General features: G+C 47.8%; 1 protein-coding gene across 1 annotated transcript in view; it reads left to right on the top strand.

The window, feature by feature from the left end:
• Positions 1 to 22,991, top strand: part of DNAH2 (dynein axonemal heavy chain 2) — a 158,637-nt gene that overhangs the window by 92,630 nt on the left and 43,016 nt on the right. The window contains exons 28-47 of the mRNA XM_030886521.2: positions 2,325 to 2,542; positions 2,813 to 2,914; positions 3,261 to 3,386; positions 3,664 to 3,774; positions 4,452 to 4,640; positions 5,006 to 5,109; positions 5,190 to 5,379; positions 6,587 to 6,767; positions 7,993 to 8,120; positions 9,922 to 10,074; positions 10,449 to 10,574; positions 16,288 to 16,506; positions 16,897 to 17,014; positions 17,207 to 17,343; positions 17,901 to 18,038; positions 18,132 to 18,290; positions 20,992 to 21,144; positions 21,341 to 21,432; positions 21,725 to 21,923; positions 22,073 to 22,297. Coding sequence (XP_030742381.1) covers positions 2,325 to 2,542; positions 2,813 to 2,914; positions 3,261 to 3,386; positions 3,664 to 3,774; positions 4,452 to 4,640; positions 5,006 to 5,109; positions 5,190 to 5,379; positions 6,587 to 6,767; positions 7,993 to 8,120; positions 9,922 to 10,074; positions 10,449 to 10,574; positions 16,288 to 16,506; positions 16,897 to 17,014; positions 17,207 to 17,343; positions 17,901 to 18,038; positions 18,132 to 18,290; positions 20,992 to 21,144; positions 21,341 to 21,432; positions 21,725 to 21,923; positions 22,073 to 22,297 — 3,068 coding nt within the window. The remainder of the gene's footprint in view (positions 1 to 2,324; positions 2,543 to 2,812; positions 2,915 to 3,260; positions 3,387 to 3,663; positions 3,775 to 4,451; positions 4,641 to 5,005; positions 5,110 to 5,189; positions 5,380 to 6,586; positions 6,768 to 7,992; positions 8,121 to 9,921; positions 10,075 to 10,448; positions 10,575 to 16,287; positions 16,507 to 16,896; positions 17,015 to 17,206; positions 17,344 to 17,900; positions 18,039 to 18,131; positions 18,291 to 20,991; positions 21,145 to 21,340; positions 21,433 to 21,724; positions 21,924 to 22,072; positions 22,298 to 22,991) is intronic.

Here is a 22,991-nt window from a genome sequence, read left to right as displayed (position 1 = left end):
CCAGACACTATTCTTTCTGGTAGCCAGGCACCCTCTGGTTTAGTGATCTCGTCATGAAGGTGAATATCAAGTAGGGCCATGTCATAAGAACTAATTATTTCTAGATTGGGGCTGGAATTAAGTGCAAGCCCAAAATCCATTCATATATCTATGGTTTAAATCTGTCTCTGGTTCAGTTTAGAGACATCCTTCTCATTTCATGATAGAGAATATTATCAATCATCCCCCTGAGACATATGGTAATTTCATTGATTGTGTCATTAATTTAGTCAATTCTATAGAATTTAAAACACTGTTGAGAAAAGGAAAAGATACATGTATAGGATGGCTTTTCAGACCGAAGTGCACTAATTGTTGACTTGTACAGATTAAACACTTAAGTGACTGGGCACTGTATACACGAAGAATGGGGGTTGGTGAAAGGGCAAAGCTGACCATAGCACACGTTCACAAAGGCAGAACCATGTCTACCAGACTAATGCTTGTCATAAGAAAGCAAGGATAGCGCCAAAGTAGCAAATAGATGGTAGTCCCTGGCCACCCTCCAAGCAGGAGATCCAAACGACTCCATCATCTCCTCTGCTGCTTCTCACACTGGGGTGTTTCAGCCTTAGGGAATGGGTCATTTCCTTAAATCTGCTACCGGTGAATTTGAGGTAGAGCCCAGTTTCTTAGCGGGGTTTTCACATGGAATCCTTCTGGTGTGTGGCCTGTGAAGGATGTTGTGTGCCTTAACACTGAGTCTAAAGTCCCAGTTGTCTACAGCACGTGGCTTGGGTCACCAAGAACTGGATAGCAGCTAGGCTAAGAGTGTGTAATTAGGAATATAATACCAGAGTATTCTCCTTGAGTTCTCTAAGTATTGTTAAGAGTCCGTCCACCCACCCCCCAGTTTCCCCACCAACAGAAATGTCATTGCCTTCCCTGAGACAGACAGGTCCGCCTCCCCCCATCTGGACTTGAATTCCCAGGAAGGTTTACTTTTTGCTCTTCAAGGAATGTCTGTTGATTTGGGGTGAGCTTAGCACAATATTATGTGGCAGCAACAGAAGATGGTCTTCTCTTTCTGCCCATATCTTCAGAAACTGACCCCAGCTGAGATGTCCATGTAAAGGGGTGATCTAGGATTCCCTAGCCCATTGTTTGGGAGATCAGATTAAAAGACTACATGACCTGAGAGCAGAAGCCACGTTTGTCTTGGTGTTGTTCCTTATAGGAGTGGACTGACACAATATTTGCCCTTTTGTGATTGACTCACTTCCCTGGGCATAAAGATTTCCAGGTCCCTCCATGTCATGAGGTGTTTCATGATGTCACCTTTTTTAGGGATGTATAGTATTCCATTGTGTGTATGTACCATTCTTGCTTTATCCATTCTTCTACTGATGGGTATTTGGGCTGTTTCCAGTTTCTTGTTATTGTGAATTGTGCTGCACTGAACATAGGAGAACATGCATACGTCTGTTCATGTTCTGTTCTGCCTCTTAATTCTTTGGGATTTATGCCCTGTAAAAGTATTACTGGGTCATATGACATTTCTATTCCCAGTTATTTTAGGTAGGATACTGCTGTCCACAGTGGCTGTACAGCACCAAGTTCTTTGGCAGAATTATACCATTGTTCCAAAGACTGATGGGAAATGTAGTTAAAGTAAAAGAAATCATGAATATTATACAATGATATATGAAATATGTATTTAGTGATGAACTAAAGAAGAGAATGGTATATGCATGATGAAATCTGGGGGCACTTCTATGCTTCCACAAAAAAATTTTAAACCATTTTATTGGGGGGCTCTTACTGCTCTTATAATAATCCATGGTGCCAAGCATATTTGTACATATGTTGCCATCATCATTTTTGAAACATTTTCTATTTGAGCCCTTGGTATCAGCTCCTCATTTTTTCCTCCTTCCCTCCTGAACCCTTGATAGTTTTTTTTTTTTCATGTCTCCCTTCACCCACTTTTCTGTTGTTTGTCCCCCTGGGAGGGTGGTGGTTATTCGTAGATCATTGTGATTGGCCCCCCGTTTGTCCCCCACACCTTCCCCTACTCTCATTGTTGGTCCTGAGGGATTTATCTGTCCTTGCTTCCCTGTGTTTCAAGTTCTTATCTGTACCAGTGTACATGCATGCTGTGGTCTAGCTGGATTTCGGAGGTAGAATTGGAGCCATGATAATGGAGGGGTGCTTCCACAAACTTTGATGGCATCCCTACCCCCAAATTCAAGAGCAGGCAAAGTAGATCTAGTGGAGAATTCTAGTTGTACCCAGGGCAAAGGTAAAAAGAGTCACCAAATGCCATTCAATGCTTCTTTTCCCAGGCCTCCTGGAAAGATTGATAGAAATGAACACAATCTTGGAAGATATGCAGAAGTCTCTGGACATGTTTTTGGAGACCAAGCGCCATATTTTCCCTCGCTTTTATTTCTTGTCCAATGACGACCTCTTGGAGATCTTGGGCCAGTCTCGTAACCCAGAAGCGGTGCAGCCGCACCTCAAGAAGTGTTTTGACAACATCAAATTGCTCAGGATTCAGAAGGTCAGCAGAGGGGGCGCCATAACGGGGTGGAAGACAGGGTAAGGGGTGATGTGCCAACATTCAAGACTTTGGAGGCGACCACACCCTCCCCAAAGGAAGGGAATGTTGATTAGTGCTTCCGGGTTTTCACGGGATAGGAGTTCTTGGAATCAGCAGTACTGAGGGAAAAGTGAGGAGCAGAACTTGTCTTGAAAAGGCCACAATGCTCTTCAGAGTCAGCAGGTACCAAACGTAGGCAACCTGGACCATTCTGACCTCTCTTTTCTACAGGTTGGGGGGCCCAGCAGCAAATGGGAAGCTGTAGGAATGTTCTCTGGTGATGGCGAGTATATTGATTTCCTCCACTCAGTAATTTTGGAAGGGCCTGTGGAGGTGAGTTCTGACAAGGATGTAAGAACCAAGCTGGCTTCTTTTCCTATTGGAAAGTTCACTGGGCTGTATGCACAGAATATCTGTGTAGGGACAAAGGCTAAGGAGCTCACCACCACCCCCACACCCACCCCCGCCATTGTTAGAAACTACAGCCTTTTTGCCTTGAATCTAAGTTTCCTTCTGAAAATCAATCTCTCCGAGCCTCTGTCTCCCTCAGAGACTGAAACTACCCGCTGCTCAGTTCATACTTTCCTCTGCGGCCCAAAGTCCTGTTTCCTAAGTACTTTCCCTCTTGGAAGCCCTGTCTCTGGGTCTGACCCACGTGCCGGTTTCTTCCTTCCCTCAGGCCTGGCTTGGTGAAGTGGAAAAGAGCATGCGTGTGACCCTGCGAGACCTTCTCCGGAACTGCCGTCTGGCCCTGAAGAAGTTCCTCAACAAGAGAGACAAATGGGTGAAGGACTGGGCTGGACAGGTGAACGTCCACCCACAGAAACGGGGCACAAGAAACCTAGCGCTTACAGGGGAGCAGCAGATGCGACACCGAACCTTCTTTCTCCTGTTCTGAACTTTGGCCCTAATACCTTACCTCCAGGACCCTTAGCTACTGGCCTTAGCCACATGCCCCTCCTTCATAGCAGATTAGCCATAATGAGAGAGGGCTGGAAGGAGCCAGAGTTGGGAGCAGGGCTTGTGGATGGCCAAGGGCAGGGCGATGGAATACCACCTTTCTTCGTCCTCACCTACCCCAGGTGTTGATCACAGCCAGTCAGATTCAGTGGACAGCTGATGTCACCAAATGCCTGCAGACAGCTAAGGAGCGGGGAGACAAGAAAATTCTCAAGGTCATGAAGAAGAAGCAGGTGAGGAGCCCCACAAGTCCAGGACTAGGCTGGAAGTCGGCATTGGAGGGCAGAAGGAATCAGAATCAGAAATGACGGCGGGACAAGGATCCAATGAATGTACTTTATCACCGACGTCCAGCGAGCGGCTGGTGGGGGTGTTTCATAACCATATGGTATTAGGCGGGATGATTGGTTCTTTTGATGGTGGGACCCAACACAAAGACACTTGCTTATAGCTCCAAAGAAACACGTAGGGCCACACAGAGTGTCGAGCCCAGGGTTAGGACAACAGTAAGCTGGAGTTGTAGGACATGTATTCTGTATGACTAGCAAGGTGGTTGTGGCTAAGTTTCGGAGGCTGTCGACTGAATCATTTGAATAGTCCTGCAGGTTCTGGGGCCTGGGGGATGCCTTTGGTTGTTTGACCCCAGAGCAATTAGGGCAGGTGCATGGTGGCCCTGGGGTCTGGGCATCCGATAAGGGAAGTGGTTGGAGTGTGGGTTTAATCAGCTATTGAATAAGGGGGACTGTGTGGCGCCAGTCAGGAGCTCAGAACTCTTGTCAAGACAGCATTTGTGGAATGTACTATAACTGGGTGTCAAGGGTTAAAATGGAGTTGAAGTCAATGTACACTTGGAATGAGGCTTTGGGTGCTTCTTTCCATCTTGACCTCTTCTTCACTCCTTATTCCACAGGTGTCGATACTAAATAAATATTCAGAAGCTATCAGGGGAAACTTGGCCAAGATTATGCGGCTTAAAGTTGTGGCTCTGGTGACCATAGAGATCCATGCCCGGGATGTGTTGGAGAAGCTTTATAAGAGTGGTCTCATGGACGTCAGCTCCTTTGACTGGCTCAGCCAACTTCGGTTCTACTGGGAGAAGGTACAGATGGTCCAACTTTGAACTCGTGACCTCTAGAGACAGAATTTTAATCCAACCCTGAGCCCTATCAGTACTCCACCCCAGCTCTTAGATCTATCCCAAGCCTCCTGAATCAGGACCCGTAAGCCATTTTTCCTGTTGGCTCTCACTCTAGGCGTCCCTTGATCACCTAGTAGCTGCTGCAGCCCATGGATTGCAGTGGGCATGCAGTGTGAAGCCCGTTCTCCATCTTTGCCTTAGCTCAAAGTGAACGCCTCGGCTTTTCACTATAATCACCCTGCCATCTCCAATACCACAGTCAGTCAGTTCCCCAGCTCTAACTCTTCCTCCGTGCCTACCTCTCTCTCGCCCACCCTGTGTCTCAGGAGCTCGATGACTGTGTGATCCGCCAGACCAACACACAATTCCAGTACGGCTATGAGTACTTGGGTAACTCCGGCCGGCTTGTCATCACCCCTCTGACGGACAGGTACGGTGGTGGGGACAGGGCAGTGAGTGCTGAGAGGAGGATTCCCGGAGTGACTCAATTTCCTGCCCGTCTGTTCCCAGATGCTACATGACGCTGACCACGGCATTACACCTGCACCGAGGGGGCTCCCCCAAGGGCCCCGCAGGCACGGGGAAGACGGAGACCGTGAAGGACCTGGGCAAGGCTCTCGCCTTGTATGTCATTGTGGTGAACTGTTCAGAGGGCCTGGACTACAAGTCAATGGGCCGAATGTACTCGGGCCTGGCCCAGGTCAGTATCCTCGCACTCTGTCCCAGAAGCCCCTTACCTATCGGTTAGGCTCAGAGAAGCAGCTGAAACCTACACCTGGTTCTGGGTTCTGTGGCTTACGGCGCTCCATGGCCTCATTTCATTGTTACCATTGGGATAGCCTTTCATGTCTCACTTCGCTATTTCTAAAACCAGTAGGTTATGTGGGGATTCAATAAGATCATGCATGTAAACTGCCTGGCAAATTGTAAGCACCCCGTGTATACAAACACCCTCCTCCAGCTTCCTCCCCATCCAGACTTTGCCCTTAGCTGATGGAATGCTCTGACCAGATGACAGCCTTGCCATTCTGGCACGGCCCCACCCCTGCCCCCAGTCACTACTCACTTTGGTTTTTTGGGGTTTTTTAAATCATTTTATTAGGGGCTCATACAGCTCTTATCACAATCCATACATACATCAATTGTGTAAAGCACATTTGTACATTCATTGCCCTCATCATTCTCAAAACATTTGCTCTCCACTTAAGCCCCTGACATCAGTTCCTCATTTTTTCCCCTCCCTTCCTGCTCCTCCCTCCCTCATGAGCCCTTGATAATTTATAAATTATTATTTTGTCATATCTTGCCCTGTCCGACGTCTCCCTTCACCCACTTTTCTGTTGTCCGTCCCCCAGGGAGGAGGCCACATGTAGATCCTTGTAATCGGTTCCCCCTTTCCAACCCACTCTCCCTCTACCCTCCCAGTATCGCTACTCACTTTGGAGGCAGCCTTCCTATCAGAACATTTTAAAGGAGGCCTAGCTCTCTAGGGCTGCTGGAACAGAAATGCCTTTCAAGAGCAGAATCTTATTTTCTCACAATTCGGGGGAAGGGGGCGCTCTAAGTCCAAATCAGGGTCCTTCCTTGTTGCTTGTTTGGGCATTCCATAGTTCTTTGGTTCCTTAGCAATCCTCTGTCTGCTTCTTTGTCTACCCTGCCCTTTGTGAATAACGTATACGTGATTAGGTTAGGCTGCATCCTATACTGGCAAGGTCTCATTCACCTGAAAAAGAAAACTTGCTCCCAAACAAGATGACACGCACAGCTGGAGGGGTGAAGCTTCCAACACGTATTCTGAGGGCACACAATTCAGACCACAACCGAAGGGTGTGGTCCTCACACTTGTAGTTTCTCCCTCTCCCAAGGGTCCTGTCTTGCTACCAGTGACTCTGTCTCCCACTCCACAGACTGGAGCCTGGGGCTGCTTCGACGAGTTTAACCGCATCAATATTGAGGTCCTGTCAGTGGTGGCCCAGCAGATCCTGTCTATCCTCTCAGCCTTGGCTGCCGGTCTAACTCGTTTCCATTTTGAGGGTTTTGAGATCAGTCTGGTGTGGTCCTGTGGGATCTTCATTACCATGAATCCTGGTAAGGGGCAGGGGCTTCCAGGGGGAGAACTAGCTGGGTGTCCAGAGCAAATAACACAACCTTCTCCCCGCCCCACCCCTTCCCTAATGTATTTAGCTATGTGCAATCTGGCTAAAAACAGGGTGAGAGGAGAATTAGACCAAAAACCTTCAGGGAGAAGAGAGGACATCCTGTTGTTCTGACTTCGTAGTGACAAAGAGATTAATAACTACTCATGTGTCCATAACAAGGAGGCCTGGCGGGATAGTGGTTCAAGCTCTTGATGGCAAACCAAAGGTCAATGGGTGGAGCCTACTGGTGGCTCCAGGAGAGAATGATGTAGCAGTCTGCTTCCACGGAGATGGACAATCTTGGGAACCCCACACAGCAGTTTGACTCTGTCCCAAACGGTCGCTAAGAATCGGAATCTGCTCTCATTGGCAGAGGGTTTAGTGTTGGCTATGCCTATATAGGTAGCCCTAGGGCTACGGTGCCCAAAGAATTAGTTGCCCAACTACTAGCCGAAGGGTTAGCCATTTGAACCCATCCAGAGCTGGTGCCACCGTGAACCCTCTCGGTCTGGAATCTGCCTCTGAAGATCACAGCCACAAAGTGTCCCACGGAGCAGTTCTACTCTGCACATACGAGGTCCCCAGGACCTAGCGGCAGCTACAGCAACAGTCAGCGAGCTCCTCCCATTGGGCCTGGACCGTGGTTCTGACCCGTCTCCCATGCCTTCTGCAGAGTGAGTGGGAGAACCTCCCTAAAGTGCAGGACTTGTTCTAATGTTCCCCAGGAGCAGCTCTGGGGAAGAGTGTAAGGAAGAACAGGCTTAGGAAAGGGTTTAAGTATTGGAAGGATTGGAGAAGCAGCCAGGATTTCTAATAGGACGGCTGTAGATTTACAGAGAGGACTTGGAGAGGTGCAAGACCAACAGTTTTGAGACTTGAGCTTCAAGCAGGGTTATGGAGAGCGCAGAGACCGGGAAGCGGATCAAAGCAGCATGGGAAGAGCCAGGACTGAGATGAGAAAGGACACCACCTTGGAGTTAGAACGAGAGCGAAATCAAAGATGCTGACTTAGTTTGGACTAAAATTTGGAGAAATCTAAGATTTGGACTTAGGTTTGGATTAACTCTCAGGTGGAACTGGGGCTGGGGAAAATGGGATTGAGTCATTGGGAAGCAAGTCAAAAAGAGGAACTACATGGACTCTCAATAAATGGCTTTTTTTTTTTCCTCCTTCAGGCTATGCTGGTCGCACAGAGCTTCCTGAAAATCTTAAATCCATGTTCCGTCCAATTGCCATGGTGGTGCCTGATTCTACACTTATTGCTGAAATCATTCTCTTTGGGGAGGGCTTTGGCAACTGTAAGGTATGCCTATAACCCTTTTCTCTGCTTGATTCCCCAAAGGCCTCACTATGAACTCATCCTACAAGGAACGTGCACTGTTGTCAGTAGGTTTGGGAAATAGAGGAATTCAAAGGAGAGTGGCCTCCTCTCTAACGACGACACTAATCAGTAATGGCATGAGAAGATTCACAAGATCATTTCTTTAGGATTGCCCATAAAGTACTGTGGGGGAGAGGCCAGCCCCCCACAACTAATCGCGGGTTTGATAGGTGCAATTGTATGGTTAAGATATATATAAAGATTATAATAAAGTCAGAGAAATGGGAGAGTCAAATAAAGAAGTCAGACACATTTCATGGTAGCATGCTCGCCTCCTGGATGGCCATGATCTCACCAGCCAGATCCACGCACAGCGTGGGCCGAGGGCAGGAGAGCCAGAGAGAGCTCTTAATTGTTAACCAAGGCTTATTTCTCTTTAGACGGCGTGGTTACAGGCAACCACACACGTCACAGGAAGGGGCTGCACAATAGGCATACAAGCAATAGGAGGGGTATATACAATGGGCATAGGTATAACAGGAAGGGGATGAGCTAGAGGTGTACACATGATAGGAAGGGGAGGGAGTAGGGGTATACATATGACAACAAGGGCGGACCCTACATTCATGATGGCAGTCTAACCTTGGTCACCCTTGAGTGGGCTTGACTTCCCTGGGCTCTCCTTCAGGGAAACAGTCAACTACTATCCTTATCAGAAGGGAGTGGGCCCTACTTAGGGTGGGACAGACTATATAGTCTGCATGCTCTAGATGGCTGATAACTCCCCAGGGAGAATAACCCCTGATCTACTTTTGCTGATCTCCAAGTGTATAGTCATTTGCCACATGTAGCAAGCAGCTAAGTTTGGCATATATTTAGGGGAGACAACTTGGGAGAAATCTTTCTGTTTCCCACAATGTACCTCCTAGATGCTTAAAGCAGGTTCAAATGGTACAAAATGTTTCAGTAATTGCTACCATACACAAAGGTCATGCATACATTGCACAGCAACCAAATCTGTTGTGTGTGGTATCTTGATCCACATAGGAAACGACCCGCTGTGTCCACTCAAAGGTGGCTGATGATGACACACTGCTTTACATGTGTATTGTCGTCCAGAGCCAATTATATTGCTTTCCAAAAGTCCTGCCACAGTCCTTCCTCCACAAACGTTCAAGAACCTGTTGAGGAGATTGGCTTATTGGTAACTCACCAAAGTTTAGTGCCGTCAAGTCAATTCTGACTCACAGCAATGCTAGAAATTAGCAGACAGTCAAAGCTGCTTGGTTGGTCACCGTATTTAAATCGGGGCACAGCTGTCTACTTCCTGCTTCTGTCAGGTGCCACCCACAGAATGAAATGTCCTCCCAATTGTTCTTAGGTTTGAACCTATTGTTGCTTCCTGTTGAGTTCTAAACACCCTGGACGACAGATTTGATTGCCATGCAACATGCACAAAGCCCTAGTTACCAAGCCCCTTTGAATCTTCATTGAAGCCCCGGCTTAAAGCAGTCCCTAGATGGTGCAACAGTTGGCACTCTCAGCAGTCAACCAAAAGGTTGTCAGTTCAAGTCTGCCCAGAGAGTCTTTGAAAGAAATCCCTGGCAGTCTACTTCCAAAATATCAGCACCAGGCACCCGTGGCAACCCGGAGGCCCCTAGGAATTAGAGTTGACTCTTGAGGGCGGATGGTTTGGTTTAAAATCCCAGAACCTAACTCCTGGCATTCCCAACTGCCCCAGGGTGAAGCAGAGGGGGTTGTTTCTTCTGTTTTGGTTTCCTAGATCCTGGCCAAGAAGGTGTACACGCTTTACTCACTGGCCATGCAGCAGCTCTCCAGACAGGACCATTATGACTTTGGGCTTCGTGCCCTCACCTCCCTTCTGCGCTATGCTGGCAAGAAGCGCCGCCTGCAGCCCGATTTGACTGATGAGGAGGTAGAGCAAGGATACAGCCTTTGGACAATAGCCTCTGTCATGCCTAGTCTTATGTGCCTTCATAAGTTCTTTGTTTGGTTCCTACTTTCCCCCTGGTAGGGATTCCTAGCCTCCTCTCTTGTCTCCGAGGTTGCCTCCCTTCTATCTATCTATCTATCTATCTATCTATCTATCTATCTATCTATCTATCGATATCTATCTATCTATCTATCTATCTATCTATCTATCTATCTATCTATCTATCTATCTCCTGTGTTACTAAAGACAAATTCTGCCATTTCTGTAACTCTTAATCTTCCCCCTAGTCCCTTTGGGTAAGAAAGGTAAACTCCGTGCCTAGTCCTGGCTCCTCAAGCCCGATTTTTCCCATCTAGGTTTTGCTGCTTTCAATGAGAGATATGAATATTGCCAAGCTGACTTCAGTTGACGTCCCACTGTTCAATGCCATTGTGCAAGATCTCTTCCCCGGCATTGAACTGCCGGTCATTGACTATGGAAAGGTATTTGTTCCATCATATCGTACCTGATCTCATAGGTGAGGGTGGGCTTGGGAGGGGGAAACTTGGCTTCCGGGTTTTGTGCTGCCATTCACTGGCTGTGATCTTGAACAAGACAGAAACCTCTCTAACTTCCAAACTTCCCTATAAAATGATGCGTTGTGGGTAGTTTCCACCATTAGGAGTCGGTTCCAACTCACAATGGCTCCCCGTGTGCAAAGTAGAACTGCTCCACGGGGCTCTCAAGGTTGTGACCTTTCCAGAAGCAGATTGCTGGATCTGCCTCCTGATAGGATACTGCAGCGGTCAAACCACCACTCCTGTTGAGTGCTTAACTGTTTGTGCAACCAAGTGACTATAAAATGATTTCATTCCAGTCATGCATCTTACTCTCTGACCGCAACTTCCTACCCTCCCTGGCTCAGCTGCTCAAGTAGTACCGCTCAACAGTTCTTTGCCTTTAAGATTTCTAATCCTTTGGCCTTTCCACTTTTTCTATGTGTGTTCGTCTGGGTAGCCTAGAGAACCAAATTCATAGACACTCGTGTGTGTATAAGAGAGAGTTTTACATAAAAGAGTAATTGTATATTGAGAAAACATCCAGCCCAGTGCGGATCAAGCCCAAAAGTCTGATTTTACCCCATACGTTGATACTAGTCCATACATTCCTCGTCAGCCTCATGAAACACATGCAATGACACCAAATGCACGAGGATCACAGGACAGTGGGTGGAAAGCCTTGTGGACCCAGTGGTGGTGGAAGCATCTCAGCACTGGCGTGCGTCTCCACGTGGCTCCTCCAACTCCAGGGCTCTAGCGTAGCTCCATGTAGCTTCTCCACAGGAATGTCTCCTGGGGTGTGAGTCAGTGTCCCACCTCCAGTGAACTACTTATCTCTTTAGCACCAAATGAGGTCATCAAGCTGCATCCTGATTGACAGGCTGACACCAGATTATGTAACTACCACACTGTGCCCTTTAGCCATCTCCTGCCTCTGCTTACCTCCTCATTCGGGGAGTTTTGAGGGGAGACTAAAAGGAGTTGTTTGAAACGCGACAACGGTGGCATATAAGGTTTTTAAAACAGAGGGTCTTTAGAAGCATAGGAAGTCTCTTATCTGGCAGTATGGTTGATGTACATGTGGATGAGCCTTTCAATAGAAACCACTGAAAATATAAAAACTGATATTTTAAAATGCATTGCTAAGCTGTCAGGAATTCTGAAGTAGGAAGAGGGAGTAAAAACAGGCAGTCTGGGTGGTAAGTGAATGCTAAATCTGTTTTTGCTCCCTGAACTTTTTTTGTTGAACTTGAGGCACTGGGCATAGGGGAGCCCCAGTTTGGAAATATAACAGGAAACCTCTGTATGGACTTCAATATGCAAGGGAAAGCTCCCTCGGCTAATGGGAATGGCACAATCTCCTCTCCCCATTTAGAAGGGTACGTATAATACAGAACCTGGTGTGCTGGGGTCAAATCGCCTTTGAGATTCCCTGGCCATGAGCCAACCCAGGCCTTATGGTCATAATTCCTCTTCTATCATAATTTTCAAAAGCCCTCAAGCATAGAGTTTCTACTGTATAATCAAGAAGCAGAACAACAAAAGTCAAGCTTGGGATTTAAATAGAAGTCTGTTCCAGTTGGTAGTGCCCCCAGGTGGTTGGTAAAGAACGTGAAAAATATCTGGAGGAAGGTGATGTCGGGGTCAGCAGCAGGCACCAGAAGACTTCCCACGGACAAAGGTTCAAGACAAAGGAGCAGCTCGTGGTCAAAAATCACAAGAGGCAAAAAGAAGCACGAGCCGCGGCAGACAGCAGCAGAGACAGGTGCACAGACAAGGAAGGTGTTGCAACAGCGGGTGCAGAACCTTAAAAATCACCACTTTTTAATATATTTAAAGAAATAAACGAGAAATCGGAAACTCTGAACCAGGAGAGAGAGACTTCTAAACACACAGTAGATTGACAAAGAGAACCAGGGGACTTTCTAGAAATGAAAAATAATACAATCGAAAAATAAACATCACCAGAGAGCACTTCTACGTAAGGAAGACGGATTAAAATCGTTGTCTCCAGCCACCCAACCCAATGCCCGAAGGTCTGCTACAGCCCTGCAAGGAGGGTTGTTTGCAAGGAGTACTTTGGAAATGGGAAAGTGGTAACTGTCCGCTTTGGGTCATAAAAAGCACGGGAGAAGTTGTGATTTACTTAGCAAACCTTCAAAGATCAGAAGTAGGGCAAGTGGAGAAGCAATCTCAGAAGGCTGAGAATGTGGCGCATTTGATGCGACTGGACTCTGGAGTGATGTGATATTGGTATTAGCTCCCAATAAAAAGGGGTGTGTGTGTGTGTGTGTGTGTGTGAAGAATGTTAGAATTAGGTACTTCCTCTAGTGAAGTAGGACCCCCAGTGGGGTAGTGGGATGCACATTCGGCTGCTAAGCACAAGGTTGGTGGTTCAAGTCCACCAGTCCCTCCTTGGGATTAATTTGGTGGCAGTGAGGGTTTTTTTTTTTTGAGTTGGCCAGTGAGGGGGGTGGGTGGTGTCAAGGAGGTGTGGCTGGAATGAAGAGCGGAAGTAAACCGTTTTCTTTCCCCCCATCTCCTGTCTCTGTGACATTGCCTGACCGTACCTCCCCCGCTGTGACACAGGAGCAGAGAGCAAACCAGTGCAGGGGTCTGGGCGAGGGACACCAGGGGCTGAGGGCGGAGTGCAACCTGTGAAATATGGGGAGGGAGTGAATATTTATACTTTGGTTCCTGAGACTCAGCCTTCTTCCATCCATCTCTCAGCTTCCAGAATGCTGCTCATCAGACAGGAAATTGGGAAATCTGTTTGGCCCAAGAGGAATGACCATGGCATTGACAATGGAAGCTTTCCGATGAAATGCCCAGATAACTAATCTGCATGGGCACTCACAGTCTACAAGCCCCTCACACCCAGAGCTTCCATTCAGCTTTTTAGTTTTTGATCTTTATCTCTGAGTAGACAGCTAAGGCAGACCATTTAAAGAAAACCTCTAACAGGAAAAAGTGGGAAACAAATAGGAAAAGAAAATTGGAGACATTTGATAATGCAGGAATAAGAAAAAATTAACTCCCATTAATAATCTCAGAGATAAGATTAATATATTGTATCCATCAAATATTTTTTAAAAAGATCAAAAAAGAGAATAGCGCAGAAAGGGGATAAAGCCAACCCAGTGTCATCAAGTTGACTCCACCTCAGGAGAGAGTAAAACAAAGCGGTGACTTTGAGAACTCAGCTGTGCCTGACCCAAGCGTTGGTCTTCTCCATGGCCTCCTCGGCAGGTGAAAGTTAGACGTGGACGAAGGAAGACTGGAGAAGAATCGGTGCATTTGAATTATGGTGCTGGCAAGGAATATTGAAAGAACGGCAGACTGCAAAAGCCCAAACAAACCTGTCTTGGAAGAAGTAGAGTTAGAATGCTCCTTAGAAGTAAAGATGGTGAGACTTGCCTCCCAGACTTTGGACGTGTTGTCAGGGGCAACTGATCCCTGGAAAATGACATCATGTTTGGTAGAGGGGCAGTAAAGAAGAGGAAGACTCCGCAGGAGGGATTGGCTCGGTGGCTGCCACCGTGGACTCACGCAGAAGGACGGCAGGGAGGATGGCGCAGGACCGGGCTGTGTTTCCAGCTGTTGTGCCCTGGGTGGCTGTGCATTGGGAGGCACCCAATGCTATGCCTTTAAAGGGACTACAGCATAACAGCATACAGTAAAGTGGCTGAAGGTTTACAGAGCAGCTCAGTTTTCCCTTCAAGAATCCAGGCACAGTTTGTTTCATATCATTGATTGCAATCCCCTTGTGTTATCATAACACTAAGTCCTGTTTATAAGAGACACCCCTAAAATATAAAGCCAGACAATTGAGAGTCAAAGGTAGAAAAGATGTAAAGGACAACGAGGTAGCAATATTAGCAAAACAATTCTAAGGCAAAAAGCATGAGTAGAAATAAGGAGGGTGACTTCATAATAATAAAATGGTCACTGTACTCGGAAAATGTAATAATTCTAAACTTGGAGGCACCCAATGCTATGCCTTCAAAGGGACTACAGCACAATCCTGCAGCATTGCCAGGAGAAAAGGACAACCCTGCCACCATAGTACAGATCCTAACAGATTTCTCTCAGTACCGAGAGACCAAGCCAACTGAAATTCAGGTGGAATTTAGACGGCTTTGTACAACACCATTGTCAGTCTTGATTTAATAATAGCCACCACTGCACTCAGCAATTGAAGACAGTTCTTTTCAAGCGCCGTCTTGAGCACGGACGGACCAGTCACTTCCATCTGCCTCCAAATATGGAGAGAGCTGGGACTGAAGAAAGAGGATGCCAGCTACGGACTGTGATCTACAAGTTCATTCAGGACTTGTATTCCAGGTGACCCCTGGGTGGCCCCAGGGAAGACTGACACTCCACACCCACCCCAGTGGGAATCATGGGCTGTTATAACTGATGAACAAAGGTGGCTTGGCGCCAGAGTCCTGGACTCCCAAGGCCACTTCAGTAGGCGTTACACAAGAGTGACTTCACAAACGGAAGTGAGCTGGCCAAAGTGTAGCTCGATTGGGCCTCACAAAAGCCTGTTCCCCTCTAAGTGAATAGAGAACTGGTAAGAAACTTGAGCATGTAGAGACCATAAATCTGCCTTAAAAATCTCTAAGGAGCTTTTCAGAGCACATTTCTGATCAAAATATTGTAAGTGTATTGCTATCAAGGAGCTCTGGTGACATAATGGATTATTCGTTGGGCTGCTAACCACAAGGTCGGTGGTTCAAACCCACCAGCCCCTTCATGAGAGAAAGATGAAGCTTTCTGCTCTTGTAAAGACTTTCAGCTTCACACACCGACAAGGAGCAGTTCTACCCTGTCCTATGTGGTCCACGTGAGTCAGAATCAACTCCATGACCAACTCCGTGAGTTCTATTGAGACCAGGCAAGGAAGACTTTAAGATGAAAGGTAATGTTAAAGGTCAAAGATGTCATGGGCCAAGCCACAGAAAAAGATATCAATTCCAAATGTATATGGAAGTAATGATATAATCAGAAAACAGATACAACAAAATTGACAGAGAACTAAGCGAAGAAATAGATCGATCCAAGATCCTATGGGAGATTTGCACAGATTTCTGGCAGGCAAAAAATTGTAAATGCATTTGAATACTTTAAAAAGACAATCCACATGCATGGGACCCTACACCCACATCCGACTATTGTAGGTACATATTATTTTCACGTATGTGTGGAGCACTTACCAAAATTGACTGTGTGTTGCCTTATAGAGTATAAGCCAAACTACACCAAACTCGCTGTCCTTTAGTCGATTTGGACTCTCATAAATTTCAAATGATTAAAATTAAACAGAGGAGGTCTCTGACCACAATAGAATTAAACCGGAAATCAAAATGTCCTTGAAAAAGGCCCAAATGCTTGAAAATTAAGTAACACAATTCTAAATGACACAAGAGTCAACCACCCTATGAAAAAGTATGATTGTTTCCATTTAACAGATGCAGAAACGGAGGTCGCTGAGGACCTAGGCACCCGATCCCTCTACTCTGCAGTTGACAGGCTTTCAGTGAATGAGCAGTGAGCAGTGGTATCACATGATCAACAATCTGAACTGCATCCTTCCAGGCATGCACGACATTTTGACCCGCTGTCTCCAATCCCTTCATTTCCCTTTCCTCAGCTTCTGGAAACCATCGAGCAGGAGGTCCGAGGGTTAGGCCTGCAGCCCACAACATTCACCCTCACCAAAGCGATTCAGCTCTATGAAACCAAGAACTCCCGGCACTCCACGATGATTGTGGGCTGCACCGGCAGCGGCAAGACGGCCTCGTGGCGGATTCTGCAGTTGACCCTGTCCTCCCTAAGCCGTGCTGGAGACCCCAACTTCAACATTGTTAGGGTACGGAGTGGGACAATGATGTCCGTGGCAGAACCTGAAGTGGCAGGAGGTTGGGGGGAGAAGTGCAGGCCGGGAGGGGTGTGCTAGGTCACCAGGAGGGAGCGAAGGACCAGACTCCCAAGACGGGGGACTGGAAATGGGAGACGTGGGGGACTGTGCCTGCCAGCAGCTAGGAACCACCACAACAAAACCTTCTTGTGTGGTTTGTTTCTTTAAAAACAAAACAAAATACCTTTTTGTTGTAAAGTGGCTGAAGGTTTACAGAGCAGCTCAGTTTTCCCTTCAAGAATCCAGGCACAGTTTATTTCCTATCATTGATTGCAATCCCCTTGTGTTACCATCACGCATCCCCTTTCCCATTTCCATCCCTTCTCCTCATGCCATCTTTAGGAGTTCCCATTGAACCCCAAGGCCTTGTCCCTGGGCGAGCTGTATGGGGAGTACGATCTCAACACGAATGAGTGGACAGACGGCGTCCTGTCCAGTGTCATGCGGATAGCATGTGCAGGTACCCAGAGAGCCATGGGGTGTGGAGGGAAGATACTGGACTCTCCTGAGGAGGTGGGAAGTTTGGGGAGCAGAGCTCAGATTTGGGCAAAGAAAGCCCAGGCATGCAGAGGGATGAGGAATCCTATGCTTGCATCCTTCCTGGGGCGGGGGAGGGCTAGGGGGTTTTGTCTCTCACTGACCTTCTACCTAGATGAGAAACCTGATGAGAAGTGGATCCTTTTTGATGGCCCTGTGGACACCCTGTGGATTGAGAGCATGAACTCGGTTATGGACGATAACAAAGTGTTGACCCTCATCAACGGAGAGCGGATTTCCATGCCTGAGCAGGTGCGGAGTGCAGTCAACCACCCAGGGCCCCGGAAGAGGGAGCAAGTGTTGGGGGGGTGGGGGCGCAGAGGGGAGGAGCCCCAGAACTCTGAGAGGGAAGTAAGTGCTGTAGGGGCGAGCTGCGGAGGAAGATGCCTGCCAGGATTCAACAAAACCTGGGACTGGAGGAGAAATGCTTTGTCTGTGGTGGACGCTGAGAACAGCCATGTGGAAAAGTCCCTGGTGTACCAAGACGCTGCAGGGTATGTAGACTGAGGCAGCCCTCCGCAGTGCTCTGCTGCTGACTGACGTGTGGGCGGCAGCCTGCCCGTGTGGACCAGGGTTCTGAACCCACTGCTTGTCCACCTGACTCTTACAATACGAGTAAGGGAGTGGTGTCTTCAGAAAGGTCACTTTGAATGTGCTCTACCTTTCTTTTAAAAAGCAAATGATCTGCAGACGTCAGGTCATCACGGATCACGCCAGGCTTTGTATTCAGGAGAGACTCCTGAGGGCAGCAGAGTGGTGTGGTGGGCTTCGTGATGGGGTGATGATGTTCTGACAAAGTGCGTCCTTAGGTGTCACTCCTGTTTGAAGTGGAGAACTTGTCAGTGGCCTCTCCGGCCACCGTATCACGCTGTGGGATGGTCTATACCGACTATATCGACCTGGGCTGGAAGCCCTATGTTCAGTCGTGGCTGGAGAAGAGGCCTAAGGTAGGATGGGGATTAAGGAGAGAGGAGGTCACCAGGGTGGCCTATGGGGCACAAGAGAGAATACACCAGGAGCTCCTTCTTCCTTCACACCAGGGAGAAGTGGAGCCCCTTCAACGCATGTTTGAGAAGTTCATCAACAAGATGCTGACCTTTAAGAGAGAGAACTGCAACGAGCTGGTGCAGCTGCCTGAATACAGTGGCATCATCTCCCTCTGCAAGCTGTACTCGGCCCTGGCCACTCCGGAGAATGGAGTAAGCACAAGCCCATGGCAGAAAGGGATCATGCGATACCCCAGGGAAAGTGTGTGTCTGAGACCCACATTGAATACCAGGCTTGTGTGGGACAGAGACTCTGAGGGGAGGGGAGAACACAGTGGGCACGGAGGCCATAGGTGTGTGGGTGGGGTGGGGGTGTCTCTGTGTGTGTGTATGCATCTGGAAGGCCAGCGTACAGATTTGAAATTGAATTTTGTACACAGTGGGGAAATACTATAAATCTCCCACCCATATTTTGTGATCTGAGGATAGTTCATTTGATTCTTCATGTCTCCGCTGGTTCAAAAAGCAAATATTGTGTCTTTGACTATGTAGAGGCTTGGATATGGCTTCTTGTGGAAGGGGCTTACCAGATTAATCTGATGAAGGCCTTTGGAAAAATTCAGATTCATTTCTATTTCAGGCCCCAAATCTCTCCAGCTTAGAATTATGGACTGAAGAGCAAGAATTCATGTTTTCTACTGAGATTAAATTCCTCCGTAGAAATCATTTGTGTTGTTTTATAATGCATTGCCAAATAAATAAAAACAATCATATATCATTAACAACTAAGGTAATCAATAGCAATCTGTGTTGTTCCTGGTACAAACAGAACCTCCTGCCTGCTGTCCAGTCCCTTCTGATCCACAGCAGTCCTAGAGGACAGGTTACACCGCTCTTCGGGGTTTCCAAGGCAATCAGCCTCCACAGAAGCAAGCTGGCTGCCTCGCCGGTCTCTCACAGAGGGACCGGTGGATTCGAACCCCTGACCTTTTGGTTAGCAGCTTACTGCTGAATATAAATGAAAACCATGTAGATGAATTTGCAAGGTAACATGCTGGAAAAGGACATGCATATGTTACTGACAGGCGGGTGGGGTGGGGTCAGGCTTCCTAAATGAACAGCATCTCTAGCAGTATTTTTAAGAAATGAGACGGGAGCGGGGAGAGAGGGGAAAAATGAGGACCTAATGCGGGGGGCTTAAGTGGAGAGGAAATGTTTTGAGAATGATGAGGGCAATGAATGTACAAATGCGCTTTACACAATTGATGTGTGTATGGATTGTGATAAGAGTTGTATGAACCCCTAATAAAATGATTAAAAAAAAAAAAGAAATGAGAACGTGGGTGGACAGAAGAGAAAAAGGAGGGCATTCCTGTTAAAGGGAGTGGCCTTTATAGAAACACAGCGGTGTACTCCGTAGTCTGGAGCAAGCAGGCTCGGGGCGGTGTTCACATGTAGCCGAAGCTCCTTGCCGAAGCTCCACTGGGAAGGTGGGGACTAGTTTGAGTGTTGGGCTAATCCAGGAGGACCGATGAAGGATTCTTCATGGAACATGGTAGACAATGGGGTTTCCACGTTATTTCATACCGGGATTTTGAGGATGTAGGCTTCCTCTGAGAGTAAATCCAGTATTCTGGATTGGACAGCATCCTGGGAAGCACACGATCAGCCATTCTAGGTATTTGGAGTCTACCTTCAGGAGCCCTCTGCTCATGGGTCTGTGGCTGTTTCCCACAGTAGGTTAGAGATGAGAAATGTGGTGCTCAGTTGCTTGTCTGTTCATCATTTTCCCCCGGAGGCCTGTTGGAGACTGGCTGGCTCCATGGGAATCTATGCACCCCTCAGAAAGACGACCTCTTTCTGGGTGCTCGTAGTCAGAGGTGGGGAACATGCACTCTAAATATGCGCTTTCTGCTGCTAAGCTGGCATGCTTGCAGTTATACAAGTAATAGTTGGCCCTACGTACCTTTCTAAAAATTAGAATATTTTTTGTAAGTCAAAAGTCCTTTTGGATTACTCCTTCCCTCGGTCCTGGCCTAATATGTTTGCATTGTCTTCGCAGACCTTTCCTAATACACAAGCCCATAGGTGTCCACAGAACATTGGTATTTTTAAGAAATGCGCCATGCTATCTATTGCATTTGCAAAATGCTTTTAAAGTTAACAGCACGTTTTTTGAGCGTGTCTTGCTTATTATTGTTGCTAACTGCCATCGCCCAGTCAGCCCATGACCAGATCACGACCCTGTCTGCTCCCGTACCATTCCCATGATCACTTGCAGCCCTGATAGTTTTCACTGGCTGATTTTGGGAAGGAGACCACCAGGCCTATCTTCCTAGTCTGCTTTAGTCTGGCAGTGCCCTTTAAACTTGTTCAGCATCATAGTAACACACAAGCCTGCAGTGATAGGTGGGTAGGGGGCTGTGCATGGATCAGGAATCGAATGCTAGCCTTCTTTAAGGGAGGAAACGTTTTTTCCCACTGATGCCCCCCCTCTGTCTTCCTACTAGATTATGTTCATGTTTTTAATTGTTGTATTCAATCCCACAGCAGAACATCACATTTTTATTTTCCATTCCTCTGCTGATGGGCATTTATGTTGTCTCCATTTTTGTTGTTGTTGTTGCAATTACCAGCAAGTTTACCACAAATGTGTCTTGCCCTGTCTTCTTGATGCCACCTGGATGCTTCCCCATGGTGACCATGGTGTGGCTGGACCTGGGCAATGTCTGTATCGTCTTGTAGAGAGGAAAGTTCAGGGCAACTGCTGAACTACAAGGAGTTTCAAGTTTGTTTCAATCTTTTAGATTTAGATTTATCTATAATCCTGTGATTTTCCAGATCAGACCAGGGAGGGAGGGAAAACTGAGAGCCTTTGGGATGTTCTGCTCACCTTTTCTCTTCTTCCCCATAGTTGAACCCAAGTGATGGAGAAAACTATGTCAGCATGGTGGAGATGACATTTGTGTTCAGCATGATCTGGTCTGTGTGTGCCTCTGTGGATGAGGAAGGCCGCAAGAAGATTGACAGTTACCTCCGAGAAATTGAGGGCTCCTTTCCCAATAAGGTCAGGGAAGTTAGAGACCCATTGTCCTCCCCCCACACCCCAACTCAAAGGTTTCCCTGATCCTCTGCCTTTGTCTGAGTTTCAGCCTGCCCACCCAGCTCTCTCTCTTCCAGCTGTGGTCTGGGTGTCCTTGACCTGGACTGAGGGGAGCTAAAGAAAACCTTTGGTAACCCAGCACACCCAAACCTCTTCTCAGGATACCGTGTACGAGTATTTTGTGGACCCCAAGATACGGAGTTGGACATCTTTTGAGGAAAAACTTCCCAAGAGTTGGCGCTACCCTCCAAAGTAAGAAAGGGGTCTTGGCTCTGGACAGGCCGTGGGGCCGTGACTGAGGGAGGGGCAGTAGCAAAACGAACGGGCCTGCGAAGCCAAAGTGAGCTGTAGAAAGGAGTGCTGAATTCCAAAGACAAGGTGATTCTTGAGTACAGGAGCTCCTGAAGGAGAAGGCCTGATCCTCGGGCCCCCTGGGAGGCAGGGTGGGTGGTTAGAGACCCGCGGAACCCGAGATGAAAAAGAAGATGAACTCTGAGAGGTCGTGGGAAGCAGGCATTATACAGGAGTTTCTTTCCTTCCCCAGTGCCCCCTTCTATAAGATCATGGTGCCCACCGTTGACACTGTCCGCTACAACTACCTGGTGAGCGCCTTGGTGTCCAGCCAGAATCCTATCCTGCTGGTGGGTCCCGTGGGGACTGGAAAGACGTCCATTGCCCAGAGCGTTCTGCAGTCTTTGCCCTCCAGCCAGTGGTCAGTGCTCACTGTCAACATGTCTGCTCAGGTGCGTTGCAGGACCCGGGGAGCCAGAACACCAGCTCCTGCTCTCCCTTTGCCTTGTGCTCACCCCTGGGGCTCAAGTTCCTGGTTGACCTGCCTCCACAGCCTCGGATTCCTATTGGGTTTTCACTGTGTGCTTTCGCCCCCCACCAGACTACGTCCAACAACGTGCAGAGCATCATCGAGAGTAGGGTGGAAAAGCGAACCAAGGGTGTCTACGTGCCCGTTGGGGGCAAAAGCATGATCACCTTCATGGATGACCTGAATATGCCAGCTAAGGACTTGTTTGGGTCCCAGCCACCTCTGGAACTGATTCGCCTCTGGATTGATTATGGCTTCTGGTATGATCGTTCGAAGCAGATCATCAAGTACATTCGAGTAAGCATCCCAACAGTCTGCTCTTCAGACCGTGTTCTCTCTCACGATGGCCTCTCAGCCTCCACTCGCTGGGACAGCAGGGTACAAGCCTATAATGTCCCACAGACCTCTGGCTCCTAAGTGATCAACTCCTTTAGTTAACCCTCCTCCCTGGCCTTACCCTAAACTTGTGTTCAAAGGATCCTCTTCTCTAACGTCCACCCCTTTCCCAGCCCTCTTACACTACCCCAACCCGATTCCCACCCCAGAACCTCTAGGAGTCCAGTTCCTCTAACTGTCCATTGAAGTGCCTGCCTTTCTGTGCCCCCGTTACCGGAGCGGCCACCTCCGTTGTATCGGTTCTTTGCTCCCACTCTGGACCGAGGAAGCTCCCTTCAGACCTGGCTCTTCTAAGCACAGGATTCTAAGCATCTTGTTTCTTTCTCTGTCCTTAACCAAGGGACAGCTGCCATTCCTTCCTGATGTCTGTAGTATCCCTTTATTCGACCCTCAGGGGGACTCATTTGTTTCTAAGGAAGCATGCGCGCGCACACACAAGACAAAGAACGTTTAGAAGCCATCGGCAAATTTTGGGGGTTTTGCTCATCGGTATTTTCTGATTTGGGGTACATGGATTATAATGGTAAAAGTAAAGACAAATGGTTACAAGTGGTCCCCACCTGAGGACTGGACTCCATCTGGTCAGTCTGTCATA

This window comes from Echinops telfairi, unplaced genomic scaffold, assembly GCF_000313985.2.
Source record: "Echinops telfairi isolate 266 unplaced genomic scaffold, ASM31398v2 ScPeMD7_2010;HRSCAF=2546, whole genome shotgun sequence".
Lineage (NCBI taxonomy): Eukaryota > Metazoa > Chordata > Mammalia > Afrosoricida > Tenrecidae > Echinops > Echinops telfairi.
The sequence above is the reverse complement of the archived record's forward strand: the minus strand, read 5'-3'. Positions and strand labels throughout refer to the sequence as shown.